The following is a 24692-nucleotide window of genomic DNA, read 5'->3' as shown; positions in this document are numbered from 1 at the left end:
GTCCTGGAGTCTATTTTACATGATTTGCTCTATTACTGTCCTCTGAAAAAACAAGCAAACAATCCTAAGATTGTGCTGGAAGCACTGAAGGCCATATTATGTTGTTGTTTTTTTTGCTTCTTATGCAGTACATTGGAGTGGCTTCACCCCAGAAGAGAACAGCTCTTACATTACTCCAAAATAAACGGCAGCATTCTGACAGGATTGCACTCAAGCTGTGTACCACACTCAATGCTGCACAAAACAAAGCAGCCCGCTTTTTACATTGCACGGTTGCAGTTTAGGGTGTGTCAGCTTGTCCCAGCAGAGGGTCATGCCAAAATGGCTTTTTTAGGTTTGACTTTATGCTATGAATTGCTCTGCAAAAGCTCTACAGTGAAAATGCATGAACTTCTGTAATGCCAGGCATCGGCTTGAGTAAATTTAATAATGTAACATCATCCATAATGGAAGAACTTCCTGTGGCTGCGTGGATTTGGATTTCCTTAGTCCCATTGACTAATAGCAGAAAGTGTGATTCAGTGAATCCAAAATCAGAGGTACTGGAAAGCAGCTGGTTCACGAACCCAGTGATTGTGTCATGGTTTCTGCCCATTTTGAAATAGAGTACATTCACTTCAGTCACCTGTGATGAGGCTGTGAGAAACCTTGTTGTCACAAGCAATTCATTTAAAAGACCCTGCAAAAATAAGGGAATATGGCAAGAAGCAAGAAGTGGCCTCTATTTAATTCAGTTTGCTCACTGGCACACTGGGAGAGATCATGGGAACCAAGGGAGTGTGATTTAATTGGATAAAATATTTTTTGCTGAGTACATGTAAAGTTCAGGAAAGACGTCCAGAATCTCTCGTCCCTCCACATGGTGCATGTTTAAATCATGCAATTCCTGCACATGAATTAGGTCTTCTGAATAACGTTTTATAAATAAATAATAATCCCCAAATAGAACTTTAAGCATCCCAATTGTCATCATAAAGCTGCAGGAGTTGGCTACAGAATGTATCAGTCTGACCTTCTAGCAAGTTCCTGTTTATTTGCTCTCCCTGGCCACGAGTCTTCAAGCTGGCGTAGCTGTCAGACAGTTTCTCATTCTGAGTATCTTCTGTCATCATCCGTCCTGTCCCGATTTGCAGCCAGCCTCTTTGGCTTTTCTGGGAGAAATTTTTAAGGGTGACCAAGCTCCAGTGGGAAGCTCATCACTAAAATGCGTGATCTAAGGGGTGCGTGGATCAGAATCACAGTAGGTGACCAATAACGTAAGCCTCTACCCACACACTGATCTCATTGTTTTTCAAAATAGATTTGTGTGCTCTTCTTGTTTTTCGAAATACCTTTTTTTATTATTATTATTTGGAAAAAAATAAGCTTGCTGATTTGCTTTCTGTTTACTTTCCATAACTTTCTTTGAAGATGCTAACAGAAATAGCTGTTTCTCAATCCATGTAATTACTAAAAGAAGCATCAATTTTCTAAGTCTGCCAGGCTTTTTCCTCCCTCTAACTAGCATGCTTTTACCCATTAATAGCACTTTTTAGAGTTATTCCAGAGTCAGCCCTGCCTGCTTTGAAAGACACACTGCTTCCTACGCTCAATTTTTAAAACTAATTTTATTACACGTGATATTTCATGTAAAAAGAAGTGAGACACTGGCTAAAAAGATAGTAGACATATTGAGAGATCACTTAGGCTGCAAATCCAACCACTTAAAGGCTAGGAAATGCTAAAAAACCTTGATTTCCTTATACATTTTGAGAATAAGAATATGAACAAGTATTCTCTGCAGTTGTTTTTTTTTTTTTTTTTTTTTACTACTAATGTGCAGATTGAGAACTTCTGGAGGGTGATTTTGTCCAGACAAGACTGTATTTACACAGCTCTGGTAGAAACAGATACAATTTGTTTGGCTGTGTTGAAATGCACAGGTATTGCTGCAAGCAGGAAAGCATTAGATCATCCCACGTGTAAGAAGTTGCTGATATTTTTGAGTGAGTGTGGGACATGTTTTGGAAACAGCTTTGGCTCACGTTCATCTTCTTTGCAGAAATATGTCTTATTTCAGAAATTGCAACTTCATTAGAGGAAATTGGTAAAATTACCCTTTCTGCTACTTCAAGAATCAAAACAAGGAATGATCCCCAGCCCAGGCAGTTATCCGGCATGGTTATTTTCATTTTGAATGGTTAGAGTTGGGCAAAGAATGGAGGAGCTGACAGGTCTTTTAATGGAGAGGGCTGGCCGACTGCATGCAGGGCTGCTGCACGTCTGTTAGAGAGGAGCAGATTTAAGCCAGTCTGCCTGGTGTGAAACATGTTGGTTGTGCCCATAGGTGCTGCCCTCGTGATGCTTGTAAATGCAGTGATAGGGAAATTACTGCATGTTTTAGTAGCTTGGATGTCTCAGCAGCATTGTTGCGCAGATCCACAAATGGTTGGGTCTTAATTTGCCAAAATTGCCTGTCAGTCCTTTGGTACTTTTTCCAAGATGCGTTTTGGTTACCTTCAAGAAGGCAAACTGCCTCTTGAAAAGCCATCAAATATTAGCATGCTGCTGCCAGAGGAGAAGTACTTAGGGTAATTATGCTCTAGAGAATGAAACTTGGAACGTTTGTGGAGGAGAGAACAGAAGATTGCACTAAAACTACCTGCTAAATAAGGAAACAGCGTTAGACAGCAGGGTGAGCTTGCTGCTTTGCAGTTACCTCTACATACTGGAAGAAAGTATAAACAGGAAAAAGCAGGCAGTGCCCTGGGACGAGGTAAAAATGGCTTTTCTGTGTGTGTGTGCTGTCAACAAGGGGAGACGACTCACAAGGTGCTCTGCAGTGCAGCAGTAGAACGCTGAGCACAACCAAATGTGAGACAGCAGTGAGTCCCTTCTGAGAAAAGTGCGTTCTAAAGTGTAATTCAAGATGAGACCTAATCACAACGTGTCTATGTGTCACCAGGTCTACTGCTGAACTCTGCCTATTCTGTGTGCCTTTCCATGCCCCAAGCAGCTGGCTACTGCAGGAGAGAGCAGTTGATAATTAAGGCTTGAGCGTGGTTTAGGGCAGAATATTTTGGGAAACATGGCTTGGCAAGAGCTCAAGATCTTCAGACAAGTTGCCGTTCACTTCTTCGTTTTGTTTGTGGAACAAACCGCATTTCCTCATTCGGTGTAAATTCTGGTTTTAAGTTCAGCTGCCAAGACTAGAAGAATTTTAGACATACACATGCAAATACATTAATAAAAATAATTTCCCAGATGTATCTAGAGATTTATAAAATAATAATGAAAATTATGCATTCAAATAAGTAGAAGATGAATGTAAATTAAATCTTTAGAGATTCACCCGCCAACTCTGATCAGGGTATTTTTTTTATTTTTTTATTTTTGCTTTATCCATAAATGCTGGGAGTATGCAAAAATAATAACTTGTATAAAATAAATCAGCAAGAAATTTTTTACTTCAGTCTATTGAATTCACTCACTAAGAAATACTGAACAAATAACTGTGTCCTAAACTACTTATATTCACAAGGTAAGGAGCAGGCGGAGGTAGTAAGGACAATTACAATGAGACAACAGCAGGTGAAGTGCTGTAGGCTACAGGAGAATGGAGTGAGTGTTCTCCAACAAGGAGAATTGCTTGTATGTTCTTGCAGCATGGGGAGGACATCCTCCGCTCCCACTGTTTATGTACTTCATCCTCCTTTAGAAGAACAAAGCATCAAGGATTTAACCCACAAGTCTTTTCTTTGTGTGCAACTTACCTTGTTTATATATGATGTTGACAGAGCCCCAAACTATCTGTCTCCTTTGGGATGAACCTCCTCTGCAACTGCTGGAGTGTCAAGACCTACTGAATAGCCCACTTTTGGACTAACATATAACAAATTATTCTCTTATCTGTCCCTTGGGATTTTATAAGCAAAACTGTGCATTGGTTGGAATGGTGAGAAGTCAAGGATTTAGCTATAAATAAAAAAGATTATTTTAGATGTATAGATTAGAAAGGATTTTCTGGATCCTGTTTAGTGCATGTATTATTTTCACATTCAGAAAAAAGTCAAACTCCATTTTAAAAAGTGATTTTTGCTTTCAATATCTACAGTAACACAGTTGTAAATATTGCCTATAATTATTAATGGGGAAATTATGTAGCCCCATTCTTATTTCTTTTTATACTGAGTAACTCATTTTGTCTCTGCTGATGCTAGAATAGATATATTTACAGGTGAAAATGGTACTGCTTTTAGCTTTCCTTTTGTTGCTGTGTGGAAGCCAAGCTCTTTTAGTTTCCTTGAATCAGAGCATGCTCCCAGCTCTCTGCTCCCATGTGAAGCCCTCCCCATACCTCCTTCATGTTACATTCAGCTCTTAGGACTGGTGAGGGTTAGAGGATGCTATGTCAATTCTGGCTTATGTAGTTCATCAAAATTCGGGTAAGCTTCAAAGCTTTGTGTGCCAAGAAAAAAATGTATCAGCTTAGGTAGATATGATCTGGCTGGCAAGCTCATACCGTCTCTTTCTTTTTTGTGTTTTACCTCCGTGTTATTATGCTCCTTTCATCGTACAATCTAAAGCTTTGCCTATAAGCCTGATGCATCTACAGCTGCATAGGTCTGAGCTCCTCCTTTCCATTTTCTGAGATGTAGATGTTTTAGTTTTTCTCCAGTCTTCAGGTTTGATACGGAGTATATGCAAGACCAGGATGATTTATTTAAAAATCCACTGAGATTTTCATCCTGTTATAGCAGATATGTTAACAAAACCAGTGATCCTGAGATATTTTGTATCTTGGGGAGAAATCTTGGCAATGTCTTCTGATGCTCTTTCAGTTTGAAATCTCCAAAACCAAACCTTGGACCATGAATACATTAAGTGCTTTCATTTACAAAGGTTAATTCACGACTTTTCAGCTGTCATTGTTAGTGTCTGAAGCATCATGTTTTAGCTGGAGTCTCCTGTTGGAAGGTAGCCTAAATTACAGGTTTTCCAGTTTAGTAATGTGTTGCCAGGGCCCAAGCTGGAAGAACTGGAAGGAAATACACATTGTGCTGCTGTATAGATCTCAGTTGCTGATCCTTTTGCCTTTTCAGTTGGTGATCCTTCTGCTTCATTCCTCCATAGAAGTCGCAGATATGTGCACAGAGCCTGTATTGATACCTTGAAACTCTGTGTACTTTGCAGGGAGCAAAGCAATTCCAAGTTCCTAATCTCGCTTTTGTTAAATTTAAATATATTAAAAATATTTATTGCTTTAATATAAGGAAGCCAGAAGCTTTCGGCTATTAACACAAATTAAAAGTGCAGTCTGCAAACTCCTCCACAAAAAATGCTAGCCAGAAAGAAAACCATTCCAGAACAGTGCAGTTCTGCCAAAACCGCCCTCAGCTGATGAAGTCTCTTCTAAAAACATATATCCAAACCCATAAATGTGTTGGCATTATTTTAGATGCATCAATCTAATGTGGCGTAAATAGAACATTACTTCCATAGCAGAAGTTAAAGGGGTTTGCTCTTTCTTTGTCTTGGAGAAATCTCTCACTGAGTGAGCAGTTTCCCTGAGCAGCAGCTGGGGCTCAGGACTCTGTCCATGGGTGTGAGCAGGGAGGGAAATCCCTGCTGCAGCTCCATGCTCCATGAGGAGCTCTGCTGAAAATAACATGCTTTGCTTGCTTCAAAAGCAGAGCTGTAGTGCTGGTCCTTAGACTCCTTTATCCCTTGTCAGCATGAAGTAAGGATGCAGGAACATCACCCCCAGAATGTGATATGGTCCGTTCTAGGAAGGCGTTTAATCATCATAATCACACATCATTGTGACTTTTCATTTAAAACTAGAAGCTTTTTAATAGAAATGCTGCTTTTTTATCTGCTGTTTAAAACTTCAATTCAGTGTACTTTTCATTGTGGCTCTAAAGCTAAAAATTGCCAGGTTATTCTCAGTTATGTGAATAAAAATCAGTCAAGTACCATTATGAAGGCTGCCTACAATATGCTTTTGTATTTTCTTTGCAAGCAGATCCTCCCTCGCCTGTTTCCTTTCTTGAATACTGGCCGCACCTCATCAGTTTCCCCTCTCCTCCTGTGGTTATTCATTTGTGTGCATGCAGAGAGCAGCTCTGCAAGAACAAGTTCAGCAGAAGCAAACTGATCCCAGCCCTCAGAGGTGCTGGTGGCCATGCAGCACTGCTGTGAACTGCCTGGAAAGGAAGGCTTGGGATGAGAAACACCCAGCTGCAAGCACCAAGGGCACTTGTGTTGCTCTAGCGTGGGAGAACAGCTCTTGTGGGGGCTGGGCAGTTTGCTGTGATGAAGGCAGGTGGGGAATCTTTACTGCTGAACTCTTTTCTGCTTCCTGACAATTTCTTTGGCCCTAAGAGTTGTGAAAACTCTGGTTAGGCACCATCTGCACATCCAAGTAAGAAATTTTCCTTAATGAAGCAGTGAGAAGCTATATGAATAGGTATAGAAGACTTGTTTAGCTTTCTCTTTATTAAAAGAGTATTTAGCATGAAAATGCCTTCTCATTTTTTTCCATTATAGCTCAGTGCTTCAAATGAACGGCAGATAGTTTTTCCTGTACTGGAAAATGCTTCTGTTTGTAAGTCTGCAGGGGTACGTTGAGAGACTGAGCATTATTAAGATGTCAAAAACTTTTCAGTTGGTCTTATGGTTCTGTAGGAGCACCGCAAGGGCCTTGCAGTAGTGATGTTGTGTAACTTGGCATGTGAGGAAGGACCTGCAAGCACAGAAACCTTCAAAGGTATTTGGAGCTGATTCCCAGAGCAGCCTAGCTGATCCGAAATACTAGTTCTGGCCTTGCAGAGGCTGAGGTCCTCCAACTATTTTTGAGTTAGGAACAGATAACGATCACCAAGATAAAGCCTAGCTCAGATTGAAGCTTGCAGATAGAATGACTACTTTCTACCCACAATAAACTGTTTGAGTGTTTTAAAAAATAGTAAATAAATAAAAAATCCAGGCCCTGCAAATCAAACTCCTTGAAACAGTTTCCCTGAGGGAGATGGTCCACCATCTGGTTGCAGCTGATTGTAGTTGTACATCACCTTCCTCTTTTTCTGAGGAATGGAATAGATAGTAGTAGGTGCTTCATATCTCTCTGTGGAGAGCATCACGTAAGAAGAGCTGTAAGAGGTCTGGTGGCTTTGGGCCAGGTTGGTGAGTTAGAGTATTAATCTAATGCTTTCCAATGGCTCATTAAAAAGGGTAAGTAGGAAGGGAATTAAGTACTTTGGACTTGTGAAGGGCAACTTTATGCAGACAAGGAGAGATTGTCAGGGAGTGATTTACTGTTGACTTCTGATGCCTCATAGCTGAGTTGTGTATTGGCAGGAAGAAGCATGCAGGCAGGTTCCTTAGGGCCTGCCTCTCTTGAGGAAGAAACAGCTTACAAACTGTGCAGTGGCACTTCCAGGAAAATGCATCTCTACCTTAGGTCAGCTCCAATTAATGTCACTGACAGACCTGCTGTTTGATCTTGTAGCTATCAATGCCAGTTTCTTTTCAATCTTCCCTCTTTTAAAGCTTGCCTTTGGTATAAAGAAACAAATTCTTAATGATAAAGGAGAAAAAATATATTTTTTTATATTTTTAATAGAAGGATTATATACACCTGTGAAAGCAGCCTTTCTACTTAGTGCAAAGTATTTTCTGATTGTGGAGAATTTCAGTCCTGAAGTAATTTGACTACGGCTGATTTATAAGCGCATTGTCAAGTATCTGAAATCTGAATGAGGTTTATGCTATAAATGGTTGTAAACTATTGAGTTTGTCTACATATTTAGTCTGAATGTGGATGGCCAGATATTTATTTTGCATATCTTGTAATTGTTCCAAATCTCATTTGAAGTTTGACCTCAATATTTTTTTTTATCATGCTGTGAGAAAATTATAATCACTTGTGTTTTTATTTTAAATAACACTTAAAAAATGTAGAATAATAATAAAGATAATGTAGAATAGAATAATTTTTTCTCGTTAAAGGAATCTTCACTGTTTCCATGGGCAGAAAATGTTTAATATAGAGAGATGGAATCCCTGTATATTAAAGAAACATTTCATTGTGATTAACTGTTCCCAACAGAAGATGCTGTTTAAATTTCTTTGGGAAGTTTGTTGCAACAAAATGCTGATTTCCCTTGAAAACTGTTTCCAGATGTTGACATGTGGAAGCATTAAGTGGTGCTTGTTTACAAAGTGGTCTTAGTTTTTCAAAGTTTATTTTGCCAGGATGGTGTAATTCAAACTTTGAATGCAGAATGTTTTATCTACATATCATTTATTAGTGAGACTGGTAATACTTAGAAGAATTACCTAAGCTTTCAGGCGCACAGCTTTTTTGGATTGAACCTGGAACCGCAGCAGGTTTCAAAACTATGTGAAAGTTGAATTTTCAAGTCAGTTAATTGAACATCAGTTAGACTGTACCCCTGCCCTGCAGTGGCTATGGCAACACAGCAGCATAAAGTGAAGCAGGGGTGTTGCAGCACAAGGAACATCAAAATGGAGATTGGACAAGTGGAGGCTTAAGCACTGCCTGACGGTTCAACCAAAAGGAGCACTCTGAGCAAAGTGGAATTATTTTTGTTCAGTACATAAATGAAGTAATTAGATATCTACTCTGAACCATGCAGCTGTTGCAATGCACACCGACTTTTGCTATGTCTCCTTGACATAGTTTTTGTGAAATTCTGTAGGACACTTGATCCCACTCTCAGACTTCCGTGCCATTGAGGGCTATTTAGCAGAGCTCTCCAGCAAGGTTGAGGAGGATTCCTGCTCCGTTGCTGGCTCTACGTCACCAGCAAGTTCCCCAGATAGAGTGATTCACTCGACATCATTCTGGGCAGTTTAAAATAGGAGTGAGCCAGATCCTCCACTGGTACAAATTGGTGTTACTATATTAAATTCAGACGGGCCTAATTATAAGTACTTAAGCAGTCACTGAAGGTTGCACAATCTATTGCTTTTGTTGAGTGTGTGCTCACCCATAAAAGTGAGGTTGTGCAACTGAGCTCTATATGAATACGTCTCTGTCTCAGCTGATAATTGAAAACAAACAGAGTAGGATTAATAATTCACTTCTCAGGAATTTCTGTATCATAAATTATGAGGGGAATCTACCAGTTGCATTAAGAAAGATTATTCTGTTGCAAGATTCATAAGTCCCAATGGCAACGACTGGAGGTTGCTAAACAGGGAGAAATTGGACTTGTGCAGGGTTTTGTTTTTCTCAGTTGCTATGGCTTTCAGGCCTCCTGCAGCATAGAAAGCACTTCCCAAGCCAACACAGAGGAATTTGGTAGCAAAACTACTGTTGACATGAAAAGGGGAGGACAGACTGTTTTGATGTACAGGAAATGTGGCACTTTGCTGTCTGATACCTGTGCCTTTTCAGTTTAAAGACTGTGTTTTGTAATAGGGGCTTAGAAAATTGTCTTTCCTGTCTTTGGGGAGGAAGTTGCATTCTGTCTTCTTAATTAGTTGGTTGGAAGATGAAAGCAGGTGCCCTGGAGGCAGGGGATTCCAGGAGGGTTGGAATTTTTGAACCAAGGAACTTCTAAGAAATGGCACATTATGAATTCTGATTTATCTGGGCCTCGCTGAATGCTGCCATCAAAGACATTTACGTGGATGTGTATCCTGCTCTCATCTACCTAGATGCTGTACTCTGTGCTCTAAAGTACCATGCTACTGATTTTGCAGTCCTGAATGTACATATAGAAAGTAATTATGGAGAACAAGTTCATTCCTTTTGGATATCTGATGGTGGCTGAGACCTTGGACTTGGTTTTCCTGTGGCTTCCATGATTACTGCCTAGGAAAGGGTCCTCAAAAATTAAATGCTCTTTTCAAATTAGGGTATAAAGAAAGATATGTGGAGGATTTTAAAATCTGCTCTGAGAGATAACACAACAGAGAGGTAAATGCACAGAGAGGCCAGAAGATAGGTACTTGGTCTAGCCTTCCTGGTAGCTAAGCCAGTCGGCGCTGTTTAAGTAGCCCCAGAAAGTTCCATTCTTCTGCTCTTCTTCTACAGCTATCCATCGTGGGTCTCAGGTCCAAGACCTGTTGCACTTTCCATAAGCAGGTGGGTGGGGTGCAACTGACTTGCAGGGAAGAATCAGGACCTGGAGCAACGCTGTGCTCCTCAGCTGGAGCATTGGGTTGGGACCTCTTGGGCAAGCAGAGCCCAAACACTGCAGCCTGAAGTGGGTAATCCAGCTTGCTGCTATTCATCCTGTGTGGTTCACCATCTGTAAGGTCTGTTTTTCTTAGGCATCTTTTATTTATCTGGTATTAGAAACTGTTTTTAATATTTGTCAGTTCTTTCAATATACAACATTTTAGTTTCGTGGCATGCAATGCATATACCTGTATCTTCTATAGAACAATTCATTGTGGTCCAGAGACTATTTCGGGGCATGAGTATTGTTTACGCTGCTACATATAACCCCTGGCCTTTCATCCAGAAACACCACGCTCCTGTTTGGTGACAGCAAAATGATGTATGTTTGCTCCTTAGTGTGCGGTCTGTAACACTTGTCTGTTCTGTGCAGCATGTTTTACTCTGGGCAGTTCCTGTTGCTGGATTTGCATTGTGTCACTGCCTTGCCTCAGGACAAACCTGGAATGCAGCACTGCCATAAGTCATGATTTTCAGATCTGAAATTTCTATATCCATCTATCCATCTGTGTAGCTATAGTTTATAGACATTCCTCATGCAATTATTTCCCTGACAGTGGGAGGTTATTTGGACTTCTGTACATGAAGGGCCTTTCTGCACTCAGAGTATTGAGCTCTACCCTAAGTCCCTTGTGGCTGTTATGTGGAAGAAAGATAATGTAGAAGAGGAATGTAGGTATGGAGCAAGACCGGGTTCAAACTGGACATGAAAGTTGAGTTCCTGAAACATGAAGTGCTCCAGCTGCGTCAGGAGTGCTTGTATGCACACGCCATGGGTATTGGTGTGTTTTGGGTGATTTCCTAAGGGGACCTATAAAATACTAACTTTTATAACCCTGCCTATTCTTTCTAATCCCTATAAATTTTCTTCTGTTTCAGTCAAGCTTGAGCAAAAATAAATAAATAAATAAAATAAGTCCAAGTTTCTCCTCAACAGGATAGACTGAGGAAAAAAAAACAACTGCTCATGTAATTTCACTTGGTACTATACAGGAGAGAATAGGGATGGAGAGAGGAATGTTGTAGATGTGTAGTCACATGGTAGAGCTCATATCTTGTTAGACAGCAAAAGCCTATGAGAGCTTTGCAGCAATGAGTCCGGTAAAATGAAAAAGAAATAAGGATACAAAGTATTAATTCCATGGCAAAATAATGTCAGTGAGAAAAGCTTTTTTCTTCCCCTTGAAATTAAAAAATGAAATGGTTCTATTCTGCACGGAGCTCTCTCATTCTCTGCACAGCATTTGCAATTACTGCTGGAAGACTGAAGCGCACTGAACTGGTGTAGCTCTAATTGTAGCATGGTCCCGTTCTCACTGAAGTACGTTTAAACTATATTTAGTATGTAATTGAGCTGTTCTAACATGGACTATTAGTCCAAATACTACTGTAAATGAGGCAAGGAGTATTAAGATGCTCTTAAAGATTGTTAAGCAATGCCAAATAGATCAGATGGTCTTGCTGTGTCTTGTGAAATGGTTCGTATTGCTGGGGGAAAACCAAACCTGTGTAACATTGCATGAATGTGCATGCTGGTGGGGGAACCACATTCCCCTGTCTCCTTCATGCTTCCTTCTCCCGAATGCTCTGTGTCCACAAAGGTGAGGGCACTGAAGCAAGAACTAGCATGGAACCATCAGAAAAGGTTCTGCCACAGAGTGAGGCTGGAGGGGAAGAGATGTTTGTGGGAGGGTCAGTGCTTTGTGGCCATCCTGGGGTGAGCATCCTGCTATACTGGCCCTGCTGTGGAGTAGAGCAGGCCTGGGACTTGGCCCTGTTCTTCCCATGCTGCCAGGGCAATGCAGAGCTGATAAGCCCCTGGTGACAGGAGATGGCTTGTGGTACGCGCGGGTAGGGAAGGACAGGAAAGTGCCAAACAGGAGGTGTCATCACGTGCCAGTTTCGTTCCAAGTAAAGTATGTTTTGTATAACCCAGACCTGGACAGATGATAAAATGCTTGTCATAAGTACGTGTTTTTGTTAAGCACCGCAAAATTCCTGGAACATGCTAGCACTGTGTCTGTAGTGCTTACAGAGCTTTATGTGGACTATTCAAAATGTTCTGACCATAATACAGTAAGTTTTATATTCCAGAGACAGGATTTTCTGTTTTATAGCATTTTTCACAGTGACAAGCATCAAAAACCTAAAATTATATTAAAATAAATAATTAAAAAGTACAGCAATATTTCGTGATCTAGAAAGTAAGCTTGACTAATGTGACTTCTACTGATTCTATATATCATGAGACATGATCATATTTGAGCAAACTCAGTTATTTATCTGAGACATTGTGGTGCTTATAGAATAGACTAAGTGCAATACAGTATGCCTTGAAACTGTCCTCAGTTTTTACAGAAGTCACTGCAGACAGGTGAACCCCTGATATGGAAGATAGGGCAGTGGTTTTTTTTTACTAATGTAATAATCATGTGTTGCAATTTTTCCTTCTAGGAGACAGAGCTGCTTGATATCAGTCTTGTCAAAGATGCCAGATGTGGAAAACATGCCAGAGCTCCCAAGGTAGGCATTTCTGCTGTATTCTGATTACCTGTTGCATTGATTACCTAGGTAAAACAGAATGTGAATTACATGCAAGAATTTTTTTTATAAAACACTCCTTTAGATTATAAGAAATGCTTTGTCTTTGCTTCATTTATCGTAGTTGCTGATGAGAAGTATTGTGATGGTTGTGCTGTTGTCACTGATGCTGTATTTAGAATGCTGATGGAAGCTTTGCTGGCAGTGGGTGAACAGAAAACTGCTGGTTTGTCTGGCACTGTGGTTAAACTTGCTTATGTTTCCAGTTTCCCCGATGGCCAGGAACTGATGGTTGTGGAGCTCCATGTTGCATTTGGTATTGCTTATTTTCTTATTTGAGCGCCTCTTGAGGACAGAAAGAGGAATTTTTTAATTATTAAACTGTTCTCAGAGAGGTCAGGGTATCAGTTCCCTTAGGCCCTCTCTGATACATTGCACACTCATTTGCCCTCTTTAAAAACAGTAAGTTGTAGATATGTGTTCTCCGTGGTGTTTTCATTTGGACAGAAGCAACACATAAAAGAGAAAAAAAGAAAAACAACAACAGAGTGCACAACTCTGGAAGCAAGAGTGTGCCTTGGGGCATCGCAGGAATGATAAGCAGAAAAGATCTCCAGAGGGTACTGACAGTATGGCCTTGCTGCTCCTTAGCTGCAAGCCTGCGAGTTTGCAACAGCCCAAAGCAATCCTTCTCCTGCCTCCATCCTGGGGAGGAACACAACCAAATCTGCGGGCTGCAGCTATACCTGAGTCTGCCACTGTGCTCTTTGCACCCAACCCCAGGCCGGGGACAGCCCTGCAGGTTCCTCAGCATGTGAGATACAACATGGCAGTGGGAGAGGTTGCTTCTTCGTGCCAGAATGTAACTGCAGTTATCTCTGAACAGACTATTCACATCTGGTTTGCAGAGTTTTTCATGTAATGTTGGCAGCATTCTAAAGGCTGAGTTATAATTGAAATGCAGCAGAAGTACTTTATGACATCCACATTAATACCAAGTGAGTTCACCATGATTAATGGTTCTATGATGAATAGCAATAAAGTATTAACAATGGCTAGAACATTATTTTAAAATGCTACCCGCTTTACAGAGGACATTCATGTTCTTCTAACAAAATGTTTTTAGCTAAAATTTATGCATAGCTATTGCCTTGGTGACTTTTATTTATTAGGTTATATAAAGGCTGTTTTTGTTGCCACACGTTATGGATTGACAGCGGTGGTGTTAAATGAAGGGTATGAGAAAATCCTGACTTTTAGGGTGGTGAAATGCACCACCTGTGTGAATGAGTTTGCTTTTTGTCATAGATTTATGTGTGGGCAGAATGGAAACAGCACCTGGGTGGGTCGCTGATAGAATTTTGCAAGTGATATGAAGCAAAAGGCTCATTTTGGGGCCAGTTGTGCCTGTTTTGCTTTGAGCTGTGAGGTGGCTCAGCAAAAGAGTGAGTGTTTTAGAAGCCCTGCTCATGTCTCGTACACAGAAGACACAGCTCATGCAGCAGCAGGAAGGCTTGGCCTTAAGTCAATCACTGGCAGCTTGTGACTGCATGGGGGTTTCTAGGAATAGCTTGATACAATGGCTTAAGAGAGCAGCATCACTTCTGTGTGCTATTTGCCAAAGTTCCAGGTTTTAGAGACTCATCCACAGCTGTACTTTCAGATGGAGCAGCCCTGGCACTCAGGTGAGCATAAATACTGAATGATGTTTCTGGGTGATTTCTGTACAGGAAAGCAAAGCTGTTTCCATTAGCATACAAAGAGGTCATTCACGATCTGCTCACTGTACAGTAAAAGTACAATATATATGACGATAGTGTTGTGATGATGAATCTGAGCTGTATCCAGCATGGTGGGTCTGTTGGGATCTACTGGTACCTGCCGAGCATCTCGCCTTGTGTAAAGTATGATATCCAGCATAACTTGCAGACAAGGCACAGAGTTTCAGCTGCCAGAAACAAATACTTCTTGCTGCTGTGGTACCACTTCACGCATTTCATAGTCATCCCAGAAGTTATCTGGTGGGATCATCATTGACAGCAGAACTTGCTTCCTTTATTTGCCTTTCCAGATGGAATGGACAGTGTGTTGTTTTGCACTGGCACAGCTTTCACTGTACAAGAGATTTAGGCAATTTTCTATAAATTCCTCTGCCAGCCCCTTCCTCCCCCCTCATACTATTGTACAGTTTTTAAACTATGTTAGGGGAGTTCTGCTAGTTTATGCCGATTTTTCCATCTATTTTCAGAGTTTTAAGAGGGAGTGGATTCCATATGTGGATTGTCATTAAAAACTTGAGAAGTTTGTGGGAAACTTTCAACCTTATTTAGTGTATGTCTGATACAGTGTTACCTTTTGATAGAAGTGTCACCTTTAATAAGCTTTGACTTTTCTATTAAACATAAAGCTAGCAATTCTTTTTTATTTTTCTAGCAAACTAAATTTGAATGTGATTAACCACACTCATAGCAAACTACCTAACCTGTAGAGGTACACTGCATCAGAAGACCATCAGCAAGTAGTGATTTTAAAGGACTATAAGTAGGCCTTGTTACCAAAAATAGTTTCTTCCTCTTCACCATCTGGAATATACACTTCTTTGCCATAAGTCACTGTATCCACCAGCGGGAACATTTCTTTGGTTAGCTTCATGAATGTGGCAAACTTTTGTTCTTTCTGATGTCTAGCAGCAGAGTCTGTTCTCATGCTGCATTCAGGGTACCTACTGTGCAGCTGTTGGCATTGCTAATTACTGAAAAGCAGAGAAATACAAAGGGTTTTTCAGACAGCTTCTCTTTAAGTCTTGTTGGTTGGCACTTAATTTTCACAATATTTGTCCATAAATCAAGAGAAATTTTCTGATCGCTGTGTCTTCTAGTCACTACTGTAAGCAAAACTAAATACTTTTTCATTCTGGAGAAATTTTCCTCAATTAAACAGCCAAATGCTTTATTCTTATTTAGGAGGTATAGTACTCTGTTTGATTCTATTTCACAAGTAGTTACAGTTAACGAGCAGTCAGAGTGAGATCCGTTAGAATAGCCCAGCTCTAGATGATGGCCCTGGAGCCAAGGTCATAATCTTAGAAGTGGAGAGTAATGATTATCTGCGCTATTGCATTCAGGAGTCCTGCAATGCATCTGTGGCTATTGCACTTCAGCTTCTTTTGTTGGAAGGGGGCTTTGTGTTCATCCTTCTAGAACCTTCCAGAATCCTTTTAGAAAGCTAGGGAAGATGAGACAAATCCAGGAAACTTAAGGAAGTTGCCATCCTTTGGACTGTGCCATCTACTTTGGATGCCCAGCTGAAGGAAGTAGAAGGCACAGTGGTTTTACAGCAAAGAAAGTGCAGCATAAAGAGTAAAGGTTGTATATGGAAATAAGCCTCTTACCTAGAAATGTAGCCAGCTAATGATGAAGTGATATCTTTAGTAGGTACCTAAGCACATAACAGCTGGGGGATGCAAAGGTTGTCCTCCAACCCCTAGATTAATAAATAGTGTACTCAGGTGACCCTTGTGTTACCAAGAAACTTCAATATTACCTTCTTTTTTTCACATCTTGTCAGGGATAAGTCCTTCTGTCTTCAACTGCTGTTTGCAGGAAGAATAACAGTTCTCCATCCCACTGCAGTATACATACAAAGGTATATTCTTTGGAAGAAGGGCAAACCTTACGCAGTACTGAACACCGCTGAAGATCTCTAAATGTGAAGATAAATGAAAGTAATGTTCTAAAGAGAAAAAGGGAAGATTTACCAATTTTGTATGTTAGAAAAAAATGCCTGAATTCAAAATACAATGAAATTTATAAAGTAGTGTGGGAATTATAAGGTGATTATCAGAACGTAGCCTTTTTAGTAAGCATTAGAATCATTTAGGAAGGGAAGAAGATAAATTTTGAGAGTAGGAGATTAATATGCAGTTCATTTCTTCTTTCGGAAGATGTGACTGCACATAAATTCAGCAGAGCCTTTTGGAAACGCAGCATGCTTTTTGACACAGAACGGCATCAGCAGAGGTAGAGCATCAGGATGCTGAGAGCTCCCATTGTTTGTACTTACAAATGCAGAAGGCCATGTGGAAACCATTAGTTGCGATGAAGCAATTATTTATTTCCTTTTATTCACACGTTACCTGGTAGCACTCTCTCCAGCTTTCTTTCCTTTGGTGTGCAGACTAATGAAGACTAGCAATTCCTGTTGTAAAGTTTAATGAAGTGGTCTGCAAAATAAAATAACTCAAACACTGCAGAGAAACATATGCTTTTTTACGATGAGACACACAGGTAGATCTGATCATGCACACGGCTCTGTGAGGCATGGACGGGCCACTCAGAAGAATGTCTGTAATCTTAAAATCGAGATGTAGCATTAACCCTTGGTGAAAGGCGAGGCAGGGAAAATGGGTCTGCAGCAGCACGCTCACAGGACTGTGAAATTCACACTTCTTACTATCTTGTATTTACTTTAGCCTGTAACAGTTTCTATGGAAACTAAAATCGTAATGCAACTGTGCAAGTGTTTTTGGTAATGAGAAGAAATTTCGGGATGGGTTGGCACGAGTGAGGAAATAACCCCATGGCAAATGTTCACATTTAAAACTTTAGATGCATTTGATCAGTATGTTTTCCCTCAAAAAAATCATCATTCATCAGGAGATAAATTGATTTAAATGACATATGCTCTGGAACCTGCAGGAGAGGAAATTATGAATGATGGGATTGCGCTCATGCCAAAATGTTTACAGTGCGCGGTCCCCAGTTTGAAAAACACTCTCTGCCCCCTGGCCCCGAATATTCTCACTTAATAGAGGATACTCTATAGAGAAAAATAATGAAGCCTCCCTCATATAAAAAATTTACCAAGGCCTCAACTACTAGAGTATCGTCAGTAGCCTCTGCACGTGGTGGGTTTGCCTGAAATCCCGAGCTAGAGTGCAACGATTTCAGGATTACCTCACCTTCAATTTAAAAAATACATGTATCTTCCTCACTGCAAAGAGCTGGCTGATTGGTGACACGTTTGCAGAGAAAAACTCAACTCCCTGAACTAGTCTCAAAAACTAACAACATAATCTAAATTATGCAGCAGAAAACCTGGTGATTTTCAGGGAAATTAGGTCTTTATTTGAATGCTTAGAGCTATCAGGGCTGCTGCCTTGCAGTGCCTACTTCTGTGATCACTGCTCTGACTTTGAATCAGGAGGATTTTGCTGGGTTTTGAGTAGAACTGGTGCAGGTAAGCAGGAAGTAAGGCTGCTGCCTGGTGTGTTGCTAATCACTATCTATTTATTTCTCATCTTTCAAGCCTGCACAAATTTACAAATGTGAGGGGAGAATTCTTGAACCCACTCAAAGCACATATACACAAATAAATAAATTACAGATGCAGATAAAGTATATTACAGATTGATTTATGTTGGAATAAAGCTATAACTTGTTACTTATGAATACAATGACAAGAAACCTAATTCAGCTAATTGATTTGTTTATGGTATCTAACTTAAATTTTAGCTAGCAGACATTTTATGGTCAGGTTTTTTTTTTTTTTTTTTTGTCTTTCTTTTGCTATCAGAACAAAAGAAGCTTCCATCTTGAGCACATTTGAAAGCTGTACAGATATTCATTACTTTGCGATAAGGTCTGAGCTGAGGCAAGTGTGTTGTGTTTAATAATCTTCGCGATTAGAGTGCCTGTGGGGAATGACAGATAGATGTAGGCTTTTCTTTTTTCCTTTTCTTTTTTGTGGTCCACTCAGTAAATTCCCCAGAAAATCCCCTTGCTGCCTGCATGGGGTGCGGGACCTCTCAGAGAGGTGCAGCCCTGGCTTTTGTGGCACATACTGTTTATCACTCTGCCTGTCTCAAATGTTGCTGTTGCTGTTATTTTTATCTACTGATAAGTGCATGTCACTTTTCCTTCAATAACCTTGGTGTAAATTAGGAACTCTAATGTAAATTGTGCCTAAGCAGTGCTCTATTTCTGCCAAAATCAAATACAAATGGAATGAATACAAAACTCAACAAAAATGGGATATGCATGCAGCTCACCTGCTTCCCAGTCACTTTAGATGTAGCAATGACATCCTCAAACATCCCTTCCCAGGTTGTTCACCATCAGTACTTTTTACATAACGGAGAGTATATTATTATATCAACATTTGCTTAAGTTGAGCTTAATTAAGGAAAGTTAGGATGGATTTGTGTGGATGATATTAGCACAGCGTTCATGTGGGCACAGCTGTAAGGCAGGGAAGTGGAAGCAGCAGAAATGCTGCAGACACCATGGGAGCTGTGACCATGTGAGTCCTCCTGGCCTGGCTCCCTGTGCTTGGCATCACTGCTCTACCACAGCCAGTAGGCTCCCATGGCAGCTGGCATCTCTCCTGCCACATCTCCCCTGCCAGGGCCAACTGCCTCTGCAGAAAGAAATGGCTAGGATGCTCTAGAATTATTATTATTTTTTTTTGTAAACTAACCTCTTTGGGAAAGTGTTGCATCTCCAGAAATAAAGTTGACAGTGCTGCTATCCTGGGAGCTTGGACAGGAGATTCTCACTTCTTGATCACCTAGAAAAACAGCATCATTGGAAAAAACACTCATGGAATTGTGGAAGCAAGATGAAGCTTCCTGCGAGCTCCGATGAGGCTTGGATCCAAGCATTCAGTAGCAGCGCTGTTCTCTTTATGCTTCATCAGGTTGCAGTTTATGTCTTGAGCACAGAGACTGCTTAGTGGTGTGGATGAACACCAGCGAGTTGCACCTGCGCTCTGAAGCCCACAGAGATTCCCCCTCTGCCTCCAGGCGCAGCTCACTTGGCTGCTCTTGCCTGAGGCAGAGGCCACCTCCGAGATGATCCATGTCCCCTTGCACCACTGGCATGGCTCAGCACTGTCAGGGTGTTTTATTTACAGCCCTCTGCTCCCTGGGGAACTGGGACCTTTCCAGAAGCCTGGCGTAAACTGTAAATCTTAGCCATCGGCTTCGCTGTTTCCTGGCATCCAGGTATAGCAGAAAGCACAGGTTTTTGTCCAAGACTTTCACTATGAATCATTGCCAGGAAGTTGTTGTTTTTTCCTGCTCACTGACTGTTTCAGTTAAATTTCTGTGCTGCTTGGTTTTATGTTTTCATTTGTTATGTTTATATCAGATCTATCTCATTTATTGTCTGTATTCTTCTATGCCAAAGTATGTAGCAGAAACCAGATTACAAGAAATTCTGTAGTTCAGGAAGCACGGAAGTATTTTATAAATGTGATATTTTAACTTGACTTGTAAATTTTAAAAGCTAGAATAGGAGACTGCTCAGCATGTAGATGACAGTGGAGTTGCTGAGAATACCAGTGTCAGTAAACCTGAGCTTCAAATGTTGCTGTTGAGGCTGCTGTTGATTAATCCTGCATGCTGAGTACAGTTATTTCTTTCTACTTTAGTGTGACTTTTCATGTGATTGTGAAAAGAATTGTCAGAGACAGCTTTGCATGCTTGCAAACACCTGTAATACTCCAAAATTATTTTAAATCCACACATGAAGCACTTGTATGAGTTTTGTGACTGCAGTGGGGGGATTGAAGTAGTGCACTGGAGGGCACAAATTCATTGCTTACCGAAGCATGTACCCCATGCAGAGCAACACTTGGGTAATGTTTCCTGTCTCCTGGCTGCCATAGCATTGTTGATGGTAATCACCTCTGCCCTGTGTCAGAAGGAAGGTTGAAGCTGGGTTTCTTGCCTTCCCCTCCCTATGTTGGGACTGGTGGGAGCAGAGCTGATTGCAGTGTGGGTATCTGCAGGCAGATGGCTACAACAGTAGTACTGGACAGGGGACTGGAATCCAAAGAGATTGAACCACTGCTGGCACAGCCTGGCGTGTCATGTAAGTCATAGTAAAGCTTAGTCAAATCTGATGAATGGCATCTTTACAGTGGCTAGCATATAATTTAAAAATCTAGGATAATACAGAGTTATTTTGGAGGTGCTTTTAGCAGTGCTGAGATGATAATATTCATAGAATCATAGAATGGCCTGTGTTGAAAAGGACCTCAAAGATCATCTAGTTTCAACCCCCCTGCTATGTGCAGGGTCGCCAACCAGCAGACCAGGCTGTCCAGAGCCAAATCCAGCCTGGCCTTGAATGCCAGGGCATCCATAACTTCCTTGGGCAACCTGTTCAGAGGTGGAATAAACAGGCTCAGATCAAAAATGCCAAAGCAGAAACATTTTTCTGCAATTGTTTAGAACAAATGATGAAAATTCCCCTATTTTATTGGAATATGCATTTGGTGGATTTCCATGATATCCGTATCTCCTAACTTACTGGTTAGTGAAAACTGCTGGCTCTAATTGATGGAAAAGGTTTGATCTGTTTCTGATTGTCTGTGTATAAATGACTCTCTCGGTACTTCCTTGTGGAACCAGACAAAGTGATCGGACCTAAAGAAATGAATGCAGAAGCTGAGCAATGTGTCATTGATTTTAAACAAGTGTAAAGTGTCTTTGGTCGCAGCTTGGAACTCTGGAGAAGTTACTGAGGAAATTTAGGAGTCATCATAATTTTCTTTGCTGCTGAAGCTATTTATATTACATTTTTGAAAGAGTGAGGAAGGAACAAAGTTTTTCTTCTGCTCTAGTGTGCAGTGGATATACAAGAATAAAATGTGGAGATAAGTACATCCAAAAGTCTGATCATTTGTTTTAATGCTGTAGTATTCTTCTTCTTAAAAAAAAAAAAAAAAAGTCAAGCACACCTTTCTATAATGAAAATAGGATTATGCTACCTACTAAAACATAGGAATAATCCAATCTTAAACAAATCCTAATTGTATTTTTGTAGTATTAACAAAATACTTTATCGTTTTATTGAATGCAAATTCCCTCTCTGGTTTTTCAGCTTCATTGCCTTTCAGCCTAATCCTGGGTTAACGAATAAAATTATCAGCTGTTACCTCTGGGGAGCTCAGGCTCTGGGTTCTGCTCTGACGGTGTTAATGAGCCAACCATGGGGATCTTCCCAGAAAATGGATGGGCCGGTGGCACTTCTGTTACACGAGCAGGAGCATGCAGGGAGCAAAGTGGTTACTTATGTGTCAAAGCTAAGGGAATGCTTGCCATAGGCAAGGCAAAGTGTGCTGGAGAGCTTGAGTATCACAGTTTGTCCTAGAGAAGGTAGAGAAATAGCAGGTTCAGTGCTGATCTTAACTAAAGTTCAGTTTAGCTCTATTTTTAGGTAGTAGAAAGGTCTCAATTGAATTGCAAAACTAAGCAGAGTAAAACCTCTGTGCAATTGGAAATGACAGCGATCAATTGAAGTGAAACTTCATTCTTTTAAAGACTGATTCCACATTTGTGAGTTTCTGAGTTGCACTGTTTAACTTGGCGAATTTGGTTAAAAATAAAAAAATCAATTACCTTTGTTCGGAGAAGAAATACCCTTGGCTGGGAGTTTGTAGGGAGTTCTTGACTGTGGTGCTTTGCAGTGTCCAGTTCTGTGTTCGTTTTTGGAATAAGAATGGACTTGCAAATGTGCCTTTCAGGAAATAGGCTAAGCCCTAGTGGCTGGTATTTTCTTATCCTCTTGTGCCCTATCTCTGGGTCAGGGTTCAGCTTCCCTCAAAAGGGAGACCATTTTCTAGATAAGAGATTTCTCTTAGATTGATCATCCTAACAGCCATTAAAAGAATGTATTTTTCCTCATATTTCCTCATTTTTCCTTAGGGAAAACCTAAGCCAAGTATCAGTATACGTTAAAAACACTAACGTTGTAATCCAAATTGGTTGGTTTCTGCCATATCCACAGCACCTGCTGCCTGGGCTGCAGAACTGCTGCACTGGAGCAGATGGAGGTTCTGCAGCAATTAGTTCTCCTCCAGCAGGCCACGGGTCTGCCAAGATTTTGGCTATCTTGAAGGGTATTGTGGCTGAATTTCTTCTTTACTTGCAGGTAGATTATGTCTAGTCTGCTCCTAGCACAGAGTTAATGCACAACTAATAAATGATTGAATCTAAAAAAAAAAAAAGTACAATTTCTGTGTAATTTTTATATAAATATATATATATATACACGTCAGAGGAAATTAGGCCTTCTGTTGTGTCCAAATACCGAAGTAAAAAAGCCACACATTACCAATTCACAAATTTAAGGTTTTATGATAGAAGGATCTAGTAGTTCTGAGGTGCTGTAGATACTGCAGGGTCTGGCTTGCAGTGCACTTAAATGCTTTTTCTGTTTTGAAACTAGTCCTATATTGTTAATGCCATAAGTGAAATTACACAGATTTTTTTGTTGTTGCTCTGAGTTAACCTCCTTCCTCCAAGATTAATGAAATACAGAAGGAAAATCTATATGAGAAATTGTGTTCTGCGCCTGGGATGTGTTTTATAAACAGCTTCATGATCATGTTTGCTGATGAAGTGGCAGAAGCAGAACAGTAATGTTAGGCAGGGTCACAATATAAAAGGAGGCGGCTATCAAATTCAGCTCAGAAATAATGGTAGCAATTTGCATGTTGTTAAAACATTTCAGGAAAACCAAGTTCAGGTGAGCTGGACCAGAATATTTGGATGATTACTTTTGAGTTTGGCAAACATAAGGAACTTGTCTGTGCCAGGATGGCTGATAGAGCAGTGTGAAAATACAAAGCATCCTATTCTGCAGAGAAAGACCAATGACAGAGGTACTTCAGGATTGCCGGCACTGGGTACCTTGGCTGCATTAAAATCCATGTGTCTGTCTTCAGATGAGGAATGCATGTGTGAGTGGGACGGCAGCAGAAGCTTAGTGCTGGCTTTTGGTAGGACCCATGCTCCATTTTGTTGCAGAACAACAAACAAAGGCACTAAAAAAACCAACAACAAAAACAAACTTGGCCAAATGACCATTTTGTATTTTATGAGAAGGACAGCTGAATTCTGCTAGCCTAGTTGGTCCAATTTGATCTCGTTCTGCCCCAACAAGAATAAGAATTTCTTTCTATGCATCTTCTCCAAGCTGTCTCAGGGACCTGCCCAGCCTGCTGATTCTGTGGGCAGCAGGAGGCTCATAGCTGCAGCCCTGCAGGTTTTCCTCCACTATTTCTTTCTGTTTACATGCAGCTAAGACAACACTCTGGTTTTGTAGGGGGAAGTCATCTTTTTCTATAGACAAATTTACATCTATTTGTTTTGATTCTGTTATAGCCTGTTCTTCACAGCCATGGACTGTTTCTAACTGGATAAATATTAGAATTATCAGGATGAGAGCAACAGGAGGGGAACAGAGGAGCTGTTTGTCTGAAGGAGAATGTTTGACAAGACAGTGTAGGAATGTCATTTCCTGAACTGCTGTGGAGATTTGATTTTACTTGGTGCTAACTGGAAGAACAGGATAGTTTTGGCTTTGGAATTACCGACACACTGTCCTTCTTAATGGTCAGCTGGGCACTGTGTGCGTTGGAGTTGAGACTGCTGATAGTGTAGATGTTCGCTCCTGCTTTGGTCCATGCTGACCCAGCACATTTTGGTCTCGTGGCTATGCACTGTTTCTACTTTTCAGCAGTATTAGCCATCCACTTTTGATTTGGACGTGGCAATGTTCGTGTTATCCTATTATGCAGTAGTGTAAGTTAAAATCATTTTTTTCCTCCTCCTACGTTCCAGTGTTCTCAGTGGGCCCTTGCAGATGGTGCCCATTTGTTTTGTTAACAGTGTCGGATGTTGGACGTCGCAAATCGTATCCATCAGATTGAACTTTGCTTTGTACTTCTCATTGCAGTCGAAGTAGAAATGCTTCTGCATATGTCAGAGGAGCTATATACTGTTGTAAATCGTAGTAGGAAACACTGAATATGTTCTAGCTCTGTTTTAAGGCAATGATATGTTTGTATTTCAATTGGGGAAACTAATTTTTTTTTACACTGGATTTTCTACATCCTGCAAGAGTTGGGAGAGCTGCAAACAGTGGGAGGACAAGTAGGATTATTTAAC

General features: G+C 40.6%; 1 protein-coding gene across 2 annotated transcripts in view; it reads left to right on the top strand.

Moving 5' to 3' along the window:
- PLCB1 (phospholipase C beta 1) overlaps positions 1-24692 on the top strand; it is a 377774-nt gene that overhangs the window by 96128 nt on the left and 256954 nt on the right. For both annotated transcript variants that reach the window (XM_085218976.1, XM_085218977.1), the window contains exon 3: positions 12647-12715. In XM_085218976.1, the coding sequence (XP_085075102.1) occupies positions 12647-12715 (69 nt within the window). The remainder of the gene's footprint in view (positions 1-12646; positions 12716-24692) is intronic.

Source organism: Meleagris gallopavo, chromosome 2, assembly GCF_905368555.1.
Source record: "Meleagris gallopavo chromosome 2, MGAL_WU_HG_1.1, whole genome shotgun sequence".
NCBI classification, from domain to species: Eukaryota; Metazoa; Chordata; class Aves; order Galliformes; family Phasianidae; genus Meleagris; species Meleagris gallopavo.
This window is presented reverse-complemented; position numbering and strand designations above follow the sequence as displayed.